Here is a 19,235-nt window from a genome sequence, read left to right as displayed (position 1 = left end):
GCTTTTGGTCGAGGGTAATTCCTCAATCCTCGAAAGCCCTTGCATTTCAACCCATTAAAGCCCACGCCTACAACGACTTTTTTGTCGGGGATTCGTTCTTCAAAGTCCTCCCATTGCAGACCATTGCAGCCCACTTTAGCAACGCACTTTTTGTCTGGGGTAATTTCCTCAGAAGTCCTCCTATTGCAGCCCGTTGCAGCCCACTTTTACAATGCACTTTTGGTCGTGGGGGGGGGGGGTAACTCCTCAAAAGTCTTCCTAATGAAGCCCACTCTAACACCAAAATTTTCGTTGGGGTGATTACTCAAAAGTCATCTCATTGAAGCCCTTTGCAGCCCACACTTACATCGAAACTTTTTGTGATGGGGCTAGGGTTATTCTTCAAAAGTCTTCCCCTTGCAGCCCACTGCAGGTCAGTCTTGCATCGCAATTTATGTCAGGGGCTAATTCCTCAAAAGTCCACCCATTGCAGCCCATTGCAGCCCACTGTTACATCCCAAATTTTTTCAGGGGCTAGGTTCGTTCCACATTCGTCCTCCCCTTGCAGTTCATTGTAGTCCACTCTTACATCGCAATTTTTTTCAGTGGGTAATTCCTCAAAAGTTCTCCCATTGCGGCCCATTGCAGCCCATTGCAGCCCACCCTTACGTCGAAATGTGTTTCAGGGGGTAATTCCTCAAAAGTGCTCCAATTGCAGCCCCATAGACAAAAAAATAACCCCCTCCGCTCCCACAACGAAATGGCAGGGCATTCGACCCGTGTATTCAAAAGAGCGTGACTAAATTAAAATGCCCACTGCTCAGTTAACATATGAGAGGGTAATTCCTCCAAGCAATTAATAGATCGAATCATGTATTCTCGTCCTTACTCCAGGTTGATGTACCCCCGTACCGAACTCCAAGTGTAAATCAGTACTGGGAAATTGTAAATCATCTCATGTAATATAAGTTGCCCGCTTTCGCACTTGAAATTTGCCTCTTTCAAGCATATTTTAACGGCGCAAAATATAAATTTTCAACAGTCATCTAGGAAGATGGAGATCGGTGGTTCGATCACCGCACGGAACTTTATTTTCGCACTTGGCTTCCACTTTGTCATACAGAAATCGATTTCCATGATAGAGAGTGTTTTGATTGGCGAATTTCCAAAATAAATTGGTCTGAATTTCGAATGCTTACTGATATTTCACCTAGTGAATTATTACTTAATTTAGCTATCTAGAATTGAGCGTTCCGAAAAGCGAAATTCGAATGAAAGAGATTCAACTGATTTGAAATTAAAGAGAACGAATATCTAAGTTTTATTTAAAATTGATCATCAATGTGATAACGCCACATTACAACTGCAAAAGGAAAGTTGCGGCAAAACAAAATAGTAGAGGACATGAACAGACTTTAAATCATAACTCCTCAGTTAACATATTCAGAAGTATGAACAAGAAGATTTGATCTTCAAAATTAGGAATGATTAAAATTAACAATGAAATGGCTGAAATTGAACTAAATTAAGTTTAAAGTAAAAATAATGGATTTATCGCAACAATTGATTCCCTCAACTGTACATCTATACCACATTTCTTCCTCAGCAAAATAAACATCAAAAGTATGTTTATAACAAAAGATTAGCAAAACATTTACTAGTTACTATAATACTAAAATAATGTTTGTAGTTAGTTTTATTTTTCATCTGAAACACTTTCAGAAACACATTCCGCCTCGCCGAGTATCCTGATAATTTCTGGACCTTCATAGTTTGGGGAGACATAAAACTGTATCGGGTACGCCTGAATGGGTGAACATGGGCCTACTGAAAAATTTGATTCTATTGCGTCTTGATTGCAAAGAAATTTTTGGTCTTCGTTCGGCATAAAATTTTAAGTCTGTCTTTCAGCTTTAGTGCTGAATTTGGCAAGATCTGAGTTTCTAACAGCTACTTCTCTTCTGCCTGGCTCTTCTATAATAGAAGAGTGTTCAATAGATTTTATGACAGACGAGCCCGGCGCCAAGACCTCATGTGACTCGTCCAAACTCTTTTTTGATTGCTTTGATTTGGGTTTCATTTTTTGCTAACTTTAGTGTCAGTGAAGCCTCTCTTCTTGGCACATGTAGACCAACTTCTGCATGAGGGATCATGCGGGATTCTATGTCTGGGTCCTCATTGCAGCGTTTTCTCGCGTCTTCACTGAGTTGATCTCTACTTTTTCGAATTCAATGTCACTTCGTGCCTCGTTATCCCATTGTTCATCTGGTATGAGCTCGTCCCAGCGTACTGTCTCCTATCTAAATATTTTTTCAAAATTGGTTGAAATGAAAAAGTTTTAGGACTGGGTTCTGTTGAAATATTGCTTAGAGGTGTGTTAGCTTTTCTTCCAAAATGCGCTTCAAAAGGCTAAAGATTAATTGTCTTTTGACGGCCTATACGGAGTCGAAAAAAAATTGAATTTATTGACGCTTTTAATTTAAAGCAGTTTTGCGCCGCCGTTTTAATACAAGCTAATGGATTCTTGATTGTTTGTATTAACCTCTCAACTGAACCAATTGCTCTGTGATCATGTGTTGGGGCTTCATAAAACTGAATATTATTTTGATTACAAAAAGATTTAATTTGCTGACCGATTTGGCATTGTGCTTGATCTAATCTAATCGTAGGAGAGATTCCATGTAATAATAAAAATTCCTAAAAAAATTTCAATATATTTTGTGCATTTGTCCTGTCAAAAACCTCTGCTGTAGGGAATTTAGAGAAACGGTCTATACATGCCAGAAAATAAACTTCTTGATTTTTTTTTCAATATAGATTGGTCCGCCTGAACCAATTTGAATTTTTTCATTTGGTACTTTGCACAATTTTAGTGTTGCGCATTTGCTAGAAGGTAAACTAGACTTTAAATTTTTACCAATTTTGTCTTAGGGGTTACATTTAGCCGTTTTGGAAGGAAGATTTTGATGCATGAACGGCCACCATGCGTGCACAGCCATGTCTGTCAACTCCCAACTCCCTGGATGTATGGCGTGAATTGCTTCTACATACGCATCTTTGATTATGTTGGGGATGGCGATTTGATCGTCAACACATACACAGCCATTCTTCGCATGAGGATCCTTCCAAAAACTGTGTCTTTATGGGTTAATCTGGCGGCAACGATCTTCATTTTCTGTGATTACACAGTCTCGCACTTTTTTGAATATTTCATATTTTGATGTCAGGCTGGCCATGAGTGTACTTGAAAAAATTGTTGATAGGGCAAAGTTAAAAGCATCTGTATATAAGTCGTCGCTGGATGTTGTTGTCACGGTTTTTGTGTCTGTACCTGGTGTTGAGGGTCTGCTGGCGCTGATGGGGCTGTGGAAGGGCCTGCTTCATCTGCAAAGCGAATTTTCGATGGTGTTTTCCGGTTTTTTTTGAAAGCGTTTCTTCTTCGGATTGAGACATCATTAATACGGTTTGAAAAGTATTAGCAAATTGTTTAAAAATTGAGAAAAGTTGTTTCAACTGATTGCTGGGGCGATTCAAGGCAAAAAGCGAATAAGTAATGTTTGTAGTCTCAATTATGTTAGAAGAATGAGAGTTATTTTGTGTTAATTCGCGAATTGTGTTATCATTTTTCGTAGTTTTGGAATATTTGCAATTTTTCGGTGCGAATTCACTGCATAAATTGTCGATGGAATGTGGAATTTTTGCGGCCATTTTCATACCCGGATTTATTGCCGAAAAATCATTATAATTTTCCGCATTCAATAGAAAACGTTTTGCACTGCATTTAATAGCGTCTAATTTGGCAACTATACATTTTTCATAAGTGGAGATAATAACAGTTTTTTGCCGGGGTTTACGTAAAAGGTAATCTACTAAGCCCATTTTCGAAACAAGAAGATGATATATCAAAAAATCAAAAGGTAAAAGCCGGTCAAACAATAGTGTAAGTCGACAACAAGGCTCTGTGATCCATTATAACAGTAAAAAGTTTACCGTCAAGATAGTATTTAAAATGTTCTATTGACCAAACTACACCCAATAGTTCAAGTTCGTTAATTCTATGTCCTTCTTCAACAGAATTTAAGAAACGTGAGGCCAAAGCGACTGTATGCCAGCCGTCCGGAGTTCGTTGTTCTAACGCACAACCTAAGCCTTTCCGAGATGCGTTGCAATTTAAACTTGTTTCATGATCCGGACTGAGATGTTTGTTTTCTGTTGCTTCAGCAATTTTTGATTTAATTATTTTAAAGTGTTGTTCATGCACATCAGTCCAAACAAATTTAGTTTTTTCCTTTTTAGAGGTTGGTGAGGGTAACACAGTTGTTACACAAAATTTGGTATGAATTCACCTAAACGATGTACAGATCCAAGGCTGTGTAATACGATGACCGAACCATTCATTTTGATCGGTTACGAAATGACATTTAGCTAATTTAATGCGAAGATTTTTCTGATGGAGTTTCACTAAACTTTTTCTCACAAGGTCGAGATGATTTTCGATTCTACCTCTAATCACTATAACTTTCTGAAATTCTGCCGGCATAACCGTTAGCCCAGAGAAGCATGTTTTGAAGCTATAAGTGCATGTCATATCAACGCTGAAAATATTAAAATTATCATGGCGGGCCCTATCAGTATGAACATTAAGTTGACTGTATGCGTACTGCAAATCTTATGTTGTAAAATAGGCCGTCTCTTGCGGCGCGTTTGACAGTGTTTGAGAGAAAGTTTGTATTACGGAATCGATATTTGGCATTTGGTACTTATTCTTGTGAATTGCTTTATTCAGATTTTTTGAGTCCAAAACTATTTTGATTGATTGGCTCTTTTTGACCGTAATATCAACTGGCAAAATGAAAAACTGGTCGGAACAATTTAATAATTTTCTAATTAACAATTTTTCGAGTTCGATTTTTACTCTCGGCTGAAGGTGAATTGGTACTTTTCTCCATTTTGATGGGTGACATGATAGTTTCTATAAAATTTGGAGTTGATCGTATGATTTTTTCACTTTTCAATTCTCGAAATTAATTCTGGAAATTCTTTCGCTAGTGATTGTTTTATTGCACAAAGTGTTTCAATTGTATTTTCTTCGTTTTTTGGACAAAGCTTTTGTGAAATTGTTATTCCGACGAAAAAAATTACGTCCCAGGATAGGTCAAAAACCCTCTGCAACCACTGTTACTTTCGTTTTAGGAATTTTCCAATCATTACGACTAACTACTGTTTTCGCAGATCCTAAAGTTTCAACTATATCGTTAGAGAAAGATTTCAGTTCGATTGGTTTTTTCTCTGGTTTTTTTGCTTGTATACAATTGAACATTATTTGTTTTTCAAGTGACATATTTGTAATAGTGCACCCACTACCAAAATCAAGAAGCAAATGACAGTCGGTATTACCAATCGTTATTGTTATACTTTGCAGAACGATTGGGGACGCATTAAGAGGTTCCACCATTGCAACATAGTTATCGTTTGACAAATCGTTTTCAGAATTATACTGCTCATATGGTTTACAAAATTTACATTTTTACTCTCTGATTGTTCCGTAGTTTCAGAATTTTCTGCGTTATTGATGCGAGTATCTTGTCGACAATTTTTTGGATTATTCAAATTTTTCCGACATACCTTTGCAAAATGATTGAGCAAACCATAATGATTACACTTCTTACCCAAAGCAGGGGAAACCTGACGATGTGTTGATGTCCAATGCTGGCCACAGCCTCTACATAAACCAGCACTATTGAATTTATCTCCGCGATATCTACTGAATTGTTGTATTGCATTAATTGCGCTGCTGCTGTTGAAGTTGTTGTTGTTGTAAGATATTCGTTGCGGGTTTTGATGAACCATCTCCATGTTGACTGCAATACGTAGAGCTTTTTCACGTTCCACTGTATCTCGAAGGATTTCTCGTTGTATATCATCGTCAAGCATATTGGTGATGAAGATGTCTCCAATGATCACTTCCTCGCGGTTTTCGAAGTCACAGTTTTCTGTCAACTCATTGAGGACACTGTGGAATTGCTTCACCGTCTCACACTTCTTTTGTTTTTTCGAAAAGAAGACATAGCAATCAAAAGTGATATTCCGGGGTTGAATGAAGGCTATTTCCATCATTTCCAAGAGTTTTGTAGTTGAGAGATCGTAAATATTGTCATGACGAAATTTCTGCGTCAAGAGACGTCGTCCATCTGTTCCAATGCTGAGTTGAAGAATATAGCCACACTTCTGGTCACATAGTTTCCACGGCCTGTCACCACACAATATGCCTGCTTCTGTAAGTTTTTGACATTTCAATTCCCATTGGAGTTTCAACTGATTATTACGAATTTGACTGTTCGGTTTGTTTGATGGCGTCCTCAATAGCCATTTCGTATTTTGATTCTGGTGGCGGTCGAACGTGGGTCGGCTTCATTTGTAGTTGGGAATCCATCTCCATCGTTATGTTCTCTCGTGCGAGAATTGCTAACTTTACCTGGATTTGCCACTTCTCCCATCGTATTGGGGGTTCTGATGTAGCACGCTCCCCAAAAGAATTCGATTGAAAGTGGTGTCTTGCGAGATTCGCGGACTGACTGCGCCATGTCACACAGAAAATGATTTCCGTAATTGAGAGTGTTTTGCTAGGCGAATTACCTAAATAGATGGGTCTGAATTTTGAATGCTTTCGCGGTGCGATTACACCAACAAATTTTACTTTTGAAATTAATTCTATTTGAACACCACTTTTCAATGGTAATCTCCTTGCGAATGCAGCGTTTGCTTTTTAACTAATATTTCGCTTAGCGAACTATTACCTAATACAGCTATCTAGAATTGAGCGTTCCGTAGAGCGAAATTCGAATGAAGGAGGTTCAACTGAATTGAGATTAGCGAGAATGAATACCGAAATTTTACTTAAATTTGATCATCAATTTGATCAAGCAACATAGAATAGTAGACGACATGAACAGACATTAAATCATAACTCTTGAGTAAATAATTTTGAAGTATGAACAGGAAGGTTTGATCTTCAAAATTAGGATTGAATAAAATTAACAACGAATTGACTGAAATTGAACTAAATTTAGTCCAAAATAAAATTAATGGATTTAGCGCCACAATTGATTCCCTCAGTTGTACACCCATACCACAGACTTGCCAAGTCTTTGCCAAGTCTGACGAGTCTTAAATGTGTTATGATCATAGCTCTGAATCAGTACTGATAGCTAGCCTTGAAATTAGACTTGCCCAGTACTTATATTGAATTAGCGTTAAGTACGGGCCAAAACTAGAATAAATGACAACTGCTATCGATGTATCATCCAAATTTTTGATCGCTCTGGCTTAATTATGGTTATATGTCTTATGTTTTCTGCTTGTTTTTTTTTTGGTCATATGTTCGCAAATGTTTCAGTATGGCTAATCTGAGCACCGCAGCTTTCATTTTTGATCATAACCAGCCAAATGAATCTGTCCACTTTGACGAAATGTTATCTATATGTGAATTTTGGATTTAGGGGTTCTCACGGCCTATTTCGGTGACTTCCGTCAAGAGGATCCTGGACTTCGGTCAAAGACGGCTATCCGGGTTTATAGACACACGGACGCACACGGGTAACTGCTTTGACTATTGATAAATTATTCTGTGAAATTTATCTCTATAACCCGTGTCGAAATTACCGCACCATGATTATCCCAAACTGATGTAAATGTAACCCGGGGCGAGGTGGTAGAATTATGACTCGACAAAACGTCGTCTGGGGGGGGGGTGTCATTCCGGGTCGTTAAATACACGGACCCGGAAGAAGTTAATGACCCGGTAAGTCGAATCATATATCTGGTATTTCAGAACAATGACCCGGTCTTGTGTGCGTGTGTGTGTGTGTGTGGGTGAATTGTTTATGTGTGTGTGGTGTGTCATGCGTGTCTGCGTGTCCAAGTGTGTTAATAATTCTCTTAGTGTCTGGTCTATTGACTGACTGTCGCGCAGTTTCGCACTGTCTGGTTTGTCGAACCACTGTCGAACAATTTCTGATTGTTCGCGCTATTTCGCACAATTTCGCACAATTTCCCGGAGTTTCGATTCATACTCCAATTATTGTCTGGACTGTCGAGTCATGGGTGTTTTGTGTCTGGATCGTCTGGTTCATACTTCCACGACCTCAACCCGGGAAGGGCATAATTGTCTATGAGGTGTAAAACGATTAAAGGGGTATTGGAGGGTAATGGGGATAGCGGGGGGTAATTAGATCCCCCGAAACATTCCCCTCTCCCTCAAAAAATTTGTGAGATTAGGGGATAAATTTAGCGGGGTAAAACATTGTGAGTATAGGGGTAATGGGGAGTAGGGTAGGGGGGATCGTAAGATTTTACCCCCCCCCCCCAACAAAAAATTACCCCAACAAGATCTAAGAGTAGCTGGGTAATTTTAGGGGGTAAAACGAATAAAGATTAGGGGGCTAGTGGATTGTAATGAAGGGAAATTTAAAATTTTATCCCCAAAAAATTACCCTCAAAATTATGTAAGATTAGAGGGTAATTTAGGGGTGTAAAACGATGTAAGGTTAGGAGGGTATTGGGTGAAAATGGGCGTAATGCGGGGTAATGGAGGAATTTTTAGTTTTTATCCCCCTAAAAATTGCCCTCCCCCCCAAAAAAACTGCAAGATTAGGGGGTTGAATTTAGGTGGGGGGGGAACGATGTAAGGTTAGCGGCTAATGGGGAGTAAGTGGGAACTATTAGACAGAAGTTGTGGGTACAAGGCTGCCACTCTGCGATCATGGAGGTAAAACAACATAAGAGAGGGTTGCCAAGGGGGTAAAATGATGCAAAAGTAGGATGTAATGATTGGTAAACCGATACAACTGTGGATGGAGGGATTATGGGGGTAAAACGACGCAAGAATGGGGGTAATGGGTGGGGTTAAAACGAAGCCGACGCAAGAGTGAGAGTGTAATGAATCTCCTGCCCCCTGCTCTTGCATCGTTCAACCTCCATTGCCCCCTAACCTTGCATCTTTCCCTCCAATACCCCCATTACACCCATTCTTGCATCGATTTAACCCTCTTACCCCCCAAAATTATGTTAGGGTTTTGATGGGAATTGGCTTAAAATCCCCCAATTAGCCCCCTAATTATATATATTTTTTGGGGTAAATATTAACACGGGTCATAACCTTGTCGAGGTGTCGATTTAAGAGAAGATGGAAGTTAACCGATATTGGACGTGAAAAAACTTGCGGTCGGTCTTATGGGTAGGGGGTAGGGGTTGAACATGGGTTAGACAAAAGTTGGTTGACCATGCGTTGAACGATAAGTGTCGTGGTCGATTATTTGTTGACTAAAATGTATCGGGGTTGAAGGTCCAAGCAAATCAGTTTTTGTTTTACTCCTTGTGGTGGTCATTGATTTATATGACTCTAAGTAATGCACCATTTATTTTGTGAAAGAGACATTTGAAAAAACTTTGTCGACCAAGCTAGCTCTGAATTGGAAATGGGTTGACTTATGAAAAGAGTCAGGGTCGACCACGTTTTTGGTATGACCAGACTTTGGGTCAATCGTAATTTGGTTATAAAAAGACAACAGTTCATGATTATTAAATTTACGGTTTTGCCTCAAAAATGATTACAATTTTTGCTTGAATTTTTGGTAGCTAATTGCAAGAAAAGTTTGCCAATAGCAGTTAATATTTTTTTGAAAATCTTGGCGTCTTGTAATGTTGGAATGTTTGCTATAAAATCTTATAATTGTTTTGAGTTAGCAGAAAAACCGGCAAAAATTTCTCCTGACTGTTACAGTTTGAACAATGAAGCTGGGCTTATGCTCCCTGTTATGCTTGAAATTTCAGACCGGGAAATTACCCCCACTTCGAGATAGTGTACATTCGACAAGAGCAATTATTCTGAAAATACAATGGGGATTGGAACTCTTAGTTCTAAAAATTAAACAGATGCAAAAATAATTTGAAATACAATGTAAGATAATTGGAATTCAACCGCTCCTTTTTACACAATTTTGCGCCGAAAACTTTGAACTTTCGACTCAAAACTAAACGCATTCAACGCAAAAATAAGAAAAGAAAACTCGTCGAGTTTTCTACAATGTCAACGCTAGTAACGGTTTATCTTACATAGTTTCGCGTGTTTAAGCATACGTAGATCTTAGGTATTTTTGCGTGGGATTTAGGATTGATTTTGTATGAATTGGACCCCTAGACTTTGCCTGTGAGACTCGAACCCCGTACTTGGCGCTTATTCTACCACAGTGCCACAGTACCTTAGTTTCCTAAGGTACCACTATCCTCATAAACCCGACTGTATCATCACGTTGCTAAGCGTGATTTGCTCATATATTTGCGTTTTCAAGCGAAGATTTTAAGTAAAATTTTTGTTAAGAAAATATATAGGCTAAATTCAACACAAAAATATGTAAGATCTATGCTAAAATCAACGCAAAGTTATTTAAGATCTACGCTTAGAAACGCGAAATTGTGCAAGATCTAAGCTCAAGCGTAGATCTTCCATAATTTCAACGCCTTCACTGCCAATCTTACACTATTTTGCGTTTATTAGCCTTGACAGGTCGGCCCGGGATGAGAAAAGCATGTTTAAACGTTGACTCCCCAGGCCGGAAGTCTATGTCGTGATCAAAATGAACGCACCAGGGGTTTTGTATGCTCAAAATTACACGGTGTGGAAAAAATGCAAGCACGAAAGTCTGGACATACGTGCTCTTCCTCTGGAACGGTGTGGAAGTTAAAATGTTTCTTAAAGGTGGAGTTTGTGTCGACTGTCAATTGGGGTATCAGATCGACAGTCGATGTAAACTCCACCCCCGACGAAGCAGCGTGGATGAATAGCGCCTCAAAGTTTTTTGATAAACAAAAAATTTGGTATTTTTTGGGGACTTTTGATAGCTACTTTTACCTTGTACAAGGGTGATAAAAACGCTTGAATTTCAACCTTGATTTCAGCTCGCAGTAACAGGCCGAATATTACGATGCAAAAGTACCCCAAAAATTCCGCCGCAGTAAAATTCGTGCAAAAAATAGAAGCAGAAAATCAGCAATAATAGGACACAAGTTTTTGCGAAATTGATATACTTTTAATTTTGAAATTAGGTGACAAGTCTAGTGGTACAATTTTTCTCAGTAAAACTATCTTTTTTTCCTATTGAATATATCTCTAAACTGCAATCAAGCCTGATTTAGTGCGCACTTTTTAGCATAAAAAAGTGATTTAAAGCTTTAGAAATTGGACATGAGAAAGTGATTTTTACAATACTAAAAAGGGCTGAGATAAATATACCAATTTGATCACCAATGCGGATGAATTGATACAAAAGATGTTTGTTTTGTGGTTCGGCAATCGGCAAAACACTACCAAAAAGGAATCAACACAGACCCAATTGACAATCCAAAGCAAACAAATGACATCACCTGGGAACATCCCAAAGGAACATTCAGCGAGATAAAAAAGCCAAACAACTCATATTAAGCATAAAATCTCAATTAGAAATCAAACCCGTCTTTTAAGTTTTTGAACCTAGTGTCTATGAAATGATTACAAAAACACTTTCATCAGCTTGTCCTTTATACAATTTTGTTCTTTAAGAATTTTGAACAGTTTAAACGTCTCAATATTCATTTAGGAACAATCGAGGGATGTTCTCAGAAAAAAACAGATATATTGCAATCCACGATTATCAACAGACACATAACAAGACACACCAAAAAAGAAGCTGAATGGATATATTTTTCGGGGGAAAAATTAAAATTGATTTTCGAAATATTGCGAATGTGATATTATTCGATAAAAATGATGTTCCTCGACTAAGAACCAATGAAATTGTTTTTTGAAATCTTGCTTGGATCCTGGGCCTTCTGCCACGTAGACCTGGAAAACTTACGGGACCAATCTCCAAGGAATTTGTTTTCGAGAATTGTAAAATATATTTAGAGTAGTCTGTTGCATTTCCCGGAGAAAAAAACTGGGAGATAAGGAAAACCAGACAAGGAAAAAGAAGAGGACGAGACTATTTGCTATCGGATTCCCTGGAACGCCAAGAGCCATTATTAACAAAATTTTTCTCCTTAATTTTTTTTGCCGTTTATTTCCTCTTTAAAATTTTTGAGTTCCTTTAAGTGTACCAGAAAGACGCAGAATTGTAAATGTCAGTGTGAAAGAAATGAATATACGAACAAACACCTGTTAAAAGATGCAGAAGAGAGAGATTTTTCAGAGAGAACTGATAGACACCTTCAAAAAGACCAAAAAGATAGGTATTTTCAGATAGATACCTTTTCACATATAGATAGACACCTGCAAAATGACGCTGAATGGATGAATTTTTCAGAGAAGAATTGATGGAGAATAGTAAAGAAGCAGAACGAAGGGATTGTTTGGGAAATAAAGCGCAACATTCGTAAACAGACACAGAACGGAGGGATTGAAATGATAGACACCTGTAAGAAGACGCAAAAAGAATAGAGGTATTTTCAGAAAAATGGAAGACACCCGTAAAATTTTTTTAGCATTCAATTTAGTGCTCTCTTTTCTTCTTTTATTTATTCGAATCTCCAGAAGATCCTTCACGCCGTTTCAACACAAAATTATTTTTTTTACCGTATCAAAATAATAGCAAATCTTATCCAGTATATCTGAATTTTTTCTGAAAAACGCACAGAATAGACAAAAAAGCTTCGGAAGAGATTGATGATATCAATCCCATTTGCAGATCTTCAATTCAAATCAAATGAAAACATTGCGGTAAATTTGGGACCTATGGTATATTTTTAGGCTTTAAAGCATTTTTGTTCTTTTTACCTGCTATCAATTAAAAAGCTTCAAACCACTTTTAAAATTAGACACAACTGCTGATATATAAATTCTGTGCAAAAATTTGGTTAACTCATCGCTGAACCTGATACGTTGAGTGCAAAAAATGTAACCCTGAATTGAGCACAATTGTGTTACATAGCGCGAAAAATACGGTACACATCTTGTATGTCAATTCCGCGGTTATATCTCGGAGACTTTTGCGGATGCGGCTGGCTCAATTTCCTGAAATTTTGGCCGGTTTGTTGAAAGAATCTATTTTTCGCAATATTGATTTTTTTTCAATGTACAAAAATAAGAAAAACGAATAAGATATATACAGGTAGAACCGATTTTCCAGTGACGGTTGGGGTAATCCTGTGCGGCGTTATGTCCACCGCTTGAAGTTCTCTTTCAAAAAAGTGATTCTGGTAATTTTGTTAATATCAATTTTCTTTTATTGGGACAGTTGTAGTGAAACTCTCTTATCGCTAACAAATTTTTAGTCCAAAAAAAAAGATTAACGTGAGTCTATCTACACTACAAATACTGTACATTTTGCAGTTTTAATTTCCAATAGTCAATATTGAACCTGTGAATATTAAAAATGAATCCCCTCCCCACTAGACTTTTAAAGTCTTTTCATAAGTGGAGCTCTAGACCTGGGCTTTTTGTGTAGTCTGACTCATCAGATGGCAGCGCAAACTCAACTTTGAATTAGAAAATATTTTAAATTCAATTTTCAATTTGAACTCCGAAGGAGAAGAGAGTGCAAATAATGTAGGAGTATTGACATGAAAACAAGAATTTTGTTCTTGAAGTGATTGCCTTCCAGTTTCGGGAGAGTTAATTTTGATCTCGACTAAGCAAGGCAACGTTTTGTGACACACGGTATATTGAAAGTAGAGAGCAGGGGAGACAACACTATACTGGTTGTAAGTGTGATCGACCCTTCGTGTCTAGTGAAGACCCTAAAGCTGAAAAAAAAATTCTTGAAACAATTAAGTCCGCTTTCGCATCGCCATCATAAAAAAGAATCATAAAAAAGCTCTATCTTGAAGACAATATCTTGCATTTAAACTCAATCCAATTTTCAATCTCTGGTTATGCAAAAAGTATCCGATTTTTCTGCTCTTTTTTGATCTCCCGGGTCGAGAAGGGATGGTTATTTTATAAAATTTTATTTAATAAAACTTTGTACAAACGTTGGTTTACTTTTAAGAACTTACATCTTGATGGTTAAAAGACTTGGCTGTTTTTTGCTAGAGCATGCTTTTTGTTTAAGGCTCAATGTAGACAAGAAATAGTCGCGGGTGTTGACGCGACTGTTTCTTGTCTATACATAAATATAGTTTCACGCAACATTTTAAAGGGAAACTTGAACTTTAAATTTCATTTTTCAATTAATTCAGCTAAACCAAAAGTGTTCTTTGTCTCTTACCATAATGCAATTAACTTAGTAATCAAATCAAATTGAAATACCGTTTCATCTTCTCTTTTTATTCAATTGTTTTTCACTTTGGCACCAGCTGCCTATTTTTTAGGTTCATCTATTGATTTTCTTAACCGCAGATACTAGATATAATTATCCATTTTGCTTAATCACATGGCGAATTCCTGTTGCGCTTTCAAACATAACCTTACTTTTCTTATATAATATTTCAATTTTTGCAGAAGGTTCATCCTCTCAAATTTTGAAATTTCAATTAGAAGAATCTTTCTGTCGAAAAATAAACTCTTATGGGATGATGAGATATGTCGTATAGGTTTCTTGTAATTCAAATGATTTACTGATAAGGCATTTTAAGTCGGGTGGTTAGCTTGTAAGAACTTCTAACTCTGATAAAAAATTTGTAAATTGTAAAAAACTTATCAGAATTCTTAAATATCATAGTGGGAAAAATTATGAGGCGAACGATGCCTTGCCTTGTTCAAATAAGTCAAAATTTTAGGTACCATAATGTATGGGTAATTTTAATAAGAGCAATTTTTATGGAAAATTTGTAACCATGAATTGCTTTTTATGAGAAGAAAGGTACCATAAAAGTCAACTATTGAATTTTGACTATTCGTGCACCGAAAAGTTGCTTTGGAACTTTAGGTGGTCTTGTGGAATCTTTGTCAGATTTTTTTTTTGTCATTCTATGCTTAGCAAGTGTGCGTAAAAACCATATATAGTGTTATATGGTATTAAATTTGTTTTTCTTCTGGTCAATTTGGGATTGGACTTATGTTACAACTTATGTATAAATAATGGCATTTTCAGTTATGAGCAAGGAAGATTAACATTTCTTGTAATTGGTTTATTTCAATGAGATACCTGGGTGTCTAAATATTGATTTGATTATTTGAGTAAAGATTTAAAAGCAAAAATGGAATTAAAAGTTACCAAAAACTTGAGGTGGGTTATTAAACTTTGTTTAATTTCTCTTGAGAACGACATGTTTATAATGGCATTGCGTTGTTGAAGCTCAGAAAATAATTGCAATACCTATAGTTCCTTAAAAATTGAATTCATTATTTCTCCAAATGTAATCGGTTTATTTTTAGAATCCCCATTTAGATAAAAGGAAGAAATGAAGAAATTCTAATGAACAGTGTTTAGGGCATAATAGTTTTTGTATTTATATTCTGAGCTACAATAGCGCTATGAATTAGAAAAACAAGATGCTCTCTCTCTCAAAAAATACTTTTCATGAAATTAAATTGTTGCCAAACTTTACTATGATAGTTAACACTGCAATTGAAGAAATGTCGTAATTTTGTGGCAAACTCATTCTCCTATCTCAAATTCTTTCGAATCTTTAAAATTTTGAACTTAACTCTTACACTTACTCATTTTTTTCAGTTTCAAAAGTAAAAAGTTCTCTGGGAGATTTGAGAAGGATGAGAAATTCGTTTTTCGTAACGACATTTCTCTTGTCAAATTAGAAAGAGAGACGACAAATATGGAAGCGACTGCTCTCGAAATGTGCACGAAAAATAACTTGGCTGTTGATGGAAAATACACTTTCATTGGAATGGGAGTTACGAAGTCAGGTGAAAGGGCAAAAACCTTACAAGAGACCATTCTCAAGGAGAAGACCGACAAATCAAACTGTGGAATTCTTCCAAAACAAATTGAAAGTTTCCAGCGCACAAAAAATTAACAGCTTTAAGATATTAGTTATTTGGTAGAATAAAAATCCGGCCCTACTTGTCAAAGCCATGAAACGCAAAAATTGGCTTTGAATGCAGTGATTTTAAGTAAGATCTACGTAGGCAGAGCTTTGATCTTACATAATTATATTTGATTATAATACAGTCCTATTTATAAAGAATGCGGTTCATAAGCAAATTAAGGAACAGTGGCACATTGGTAGATGCGGTGCCATCCATTAAGGAGATTCGATTATAACAGACAGAGGTGTCAGCATTGAATTTATGCAAGATCTTGGATATAGAAACAAAAATCTATATGAAATCTACGCTTAGAAAAACAAAATTATGTTAGATCTACGCTTCGAAACGCACTCAACGCAAAATTTTGCGAGAATTTTTATTGAAATATTAAGTTTGTCATCGCTAGTTACCACCTTTTTTACAAAAAATTTTGCAGAAATTCCTAGGATCAGAGAACGATTACTAAACCTATATCGAAAAGCACGTAAATTAATTTTAAGGATCACATCTGATGCAAAAAATATAGAAGCTTTTGTCAGAAGTCTCTGAAGCTCAAGGATATTTTTTGCCGCCTGTACAACCAAAAATTTTTTCAGCAAAAACCAAAACATGTTTTAAACTAATGGAAAACTGGCGATTAAAAATCTGACCATAAAAGTTTTCCTATTCGGATTTTTTTGTGTTCTCCTCGTTGACCACTTTTCCGTTGCTCTATCCAGGACGAATGTATTAAATTTAAGTAAATCAGTAATATAAACGCGAGAAAAAGGTGGCAGCTGCTGTTCCGAGATCAACAAACACCTAAAAATGTGTCAAAAAACGTTCAAGAATTATCAGCAACATCGTAAAGCCTTACTTACTAAAAATATGTTCGGCTGATGTATGTACTCGCTCGCATTTGTCGCAGTTTGCCGCGCATCACGTTTGATAGATTGAGCACCTAATCAAATTAGGAAATCGGCGAGTATCGGACAATTTCAGTTGAAAATTTTTCGCAACTAGAATAAATCTCAACTAGCGTCCTTGGCTACAATTTTTGCATTTAATGCAAAAATACCAAGAACAATTAGGCCTCCATAATCTCAGGCCATTGCAAGTATTTTCGTGATTTCATTGGGTGTAGTTTAATCTTTACTTCGTTGTTTGTACTTCCTATAAAAACAAGTTCGATCAGCTTGAAACTTGTTTCTCGCGAGTTTTGTCTCTTAATAGTTAACTATCAAATGAGAAAACAAATGTTCACACAAATATTTGTATTCTGCTTTCGCAATTACTTAAAAAGCCGGACAGAATAAGCCGGAAATGTTGAAGATGTTTTTTTAAATGGTAGGGTAGAGCTTCACGATCCCGGCAATTGCACGGTGAGATGGATTTCGGAAGGAAAGCAGCATAAATCTCATTTTGGAGTCAATATTGACTTCCAACAAAAGACTTGAAGACTTTATTTATTTAAATAAAATAAAGACTGAAATACTCAACCCTGATTGGTTGAAAAAGGGAAAATACCTTTCCTTAAATGTTTATCTCTTTTCCCTTTATCCCTTTTCACTTACCCCCGTTAGTCGGTACCAGTCACAGACCTGATATAATAATGAAGAATTTTTTTCTCTCTCTACTCCGCTCTTGTTTAGTATTGAGATATACGTTAGACTTTAGCATTTCAGCCTGTGCACTGTCTACTGAAGCTCAGATAGAAGAGTAGCAGACTAGAGATCTAGAACTTTAGTTAGTCAGGTAAGCCTTAAGAGTATCCTATATTCTTGAGACAACCAGAAGACAGTTCCAGAAGTAGCTTATAAAAAGGTAAGCACATAACACGTCTTATCTGGTGCGACCAGTTCCGAACTAAACCAAAGAAAATAACTTCAAATCTCCATAACGTAATAAAATTAACAATAATATTTAGTAAACAATAAAAACAAAAGATGGATACCAACCATCAACCACAATCAACAACAAACCATTTCTTAACACCATTTACATTTGCTAGCGATTGCCCGCAAGAAAACCGCGAAATTATTTACAGAATAATAATAAATTTGAAGAATAACCTCTTCAAAGAAAAAAAACATATGCAACAAATTAACATCCATAGAAATCACTTGGCACACTATCTACCAGTAATGCTACTGGATAGAGATCAACTTAATAAACATTATACATTTATCTTAACAGATGAAACAGGAAATAGAAAAACATTCTATAATTTCCAAAATGAAACAACACTGCCTAATATGTTCAAAACATTCTTAAAACGATATGAAGATTCGCAAGATAGAACAAAAGTAACAGCAATACCATCTACAACTTACGAAATACTACGAAAAACAACCGTATACTTAAACGATCAAAAGAAACCAATACAATCAGTAAACGACAAACTAAGAAATGACATATTGAATTAGAACAATTGGTTAACAAAAATCATGGAACTAATACAAGAACTAAAAACAGCAACATCAGACATGATAAAAATTATCTCAGAAATCACATTCCTATTTTGGTTAGATAATTTTGAACACATCAATGAAAAACAAATACAGTTTGGAAAAACATTTCACGAACAAATTGAAAAATTATGTGACGAACTTAAAAACATTTGGAACAGTGAATACTATTCAAAACACTTTGAGAGCACATTAAAAGTATGCTCAGATAGCATCAACTACATAGAAGGATTAGAAAACTATGTAAAAATTGAAGACCAAGGACAAGCAGGTTCTTCATCATTTAACTTGTCGAGAAGTCTAACATCAACATCGACACCAAAAGATGTTCAAATGAATACAGATTTACAATCAAAACAAAAATCATTAAGAAAACCAAATAAACAGTTAACATCAGATTTATTTGGAAATCAACAGAATATAATAGACAAAACAGATATATCTGATTCAGAAGACAGAGATGGAAGAAACGGAAACTTGCTACCACCGTCAATAAATCAAAAAGTTAGACGAAAATATCAGAACCCAACACAATATTATTATAACAGAAATAACACATATATTAGTTCATTGAACGATAATCGTGCACAAAATGAACTATTCTGGGAATAACAAATGTACAATTATCAAGATCTCAAAGAGAAAATAACAGAAAAATTAACAAATCATACGAATAAGCTTATTGATAATTTAGAAAACAAATTTAGACAAATTAACGATAACATAGAAAGAAAACAAGAAGAAGCACTCGAAATGGTATTCGGCAAACTTGAAAGAACGTTAGATAACATTAATAGACAAAACAGTCTTAGATCAGAAAACGGAAACTCAAACAATGACAGAAAATC

At 36.2% G+C, this 19,235-nt stretch overlaps 1 protein-coding gene across 1 annotated transcript in view; it reads left to right on the top strand.

Annotated features, from left to right (window-relative positions):
- The window catches only part of LOC142352930 (cathepsin G-like), a 41,440-nt gene extending 25,513 nt beyond the window's left edge, over positions 1-15,927 (top strand). The window contains exons 2-3 of the mRNA XM_075405087.1: positions 7,479-7,575; positions 15,627-15,927. Of these exons, the coding sequence (XP_075261202.1) occupies positions 7,479-7,575; positions 15,627-15,927 (398 nt within the window). The remainder of the gene's footprint in view (positions 1-7,478; positions 7,576-15,626) is intronic.
- The last annotated feature ends 3,308 nt before the right edge of the window (positions 15,928-19,235 follow it).

Source organism: Convolutriloba macropyga, chromosome 14 (assembly GCF_964194025.1).
Source record: "Convolutriloba macropyga chromosome 14, txConMacr16.3, whole genome shotgun sequence".
Taxonomy (NCBI): Eukaryota; Metazoa; Xenacoelomorpha; order Acoela; family Convolutidae; genus Convolutriloba; species Convolutriloba macropyga.
This window is presented reverse-complemented; position numbering and strand designations above follow the sequence as displayed.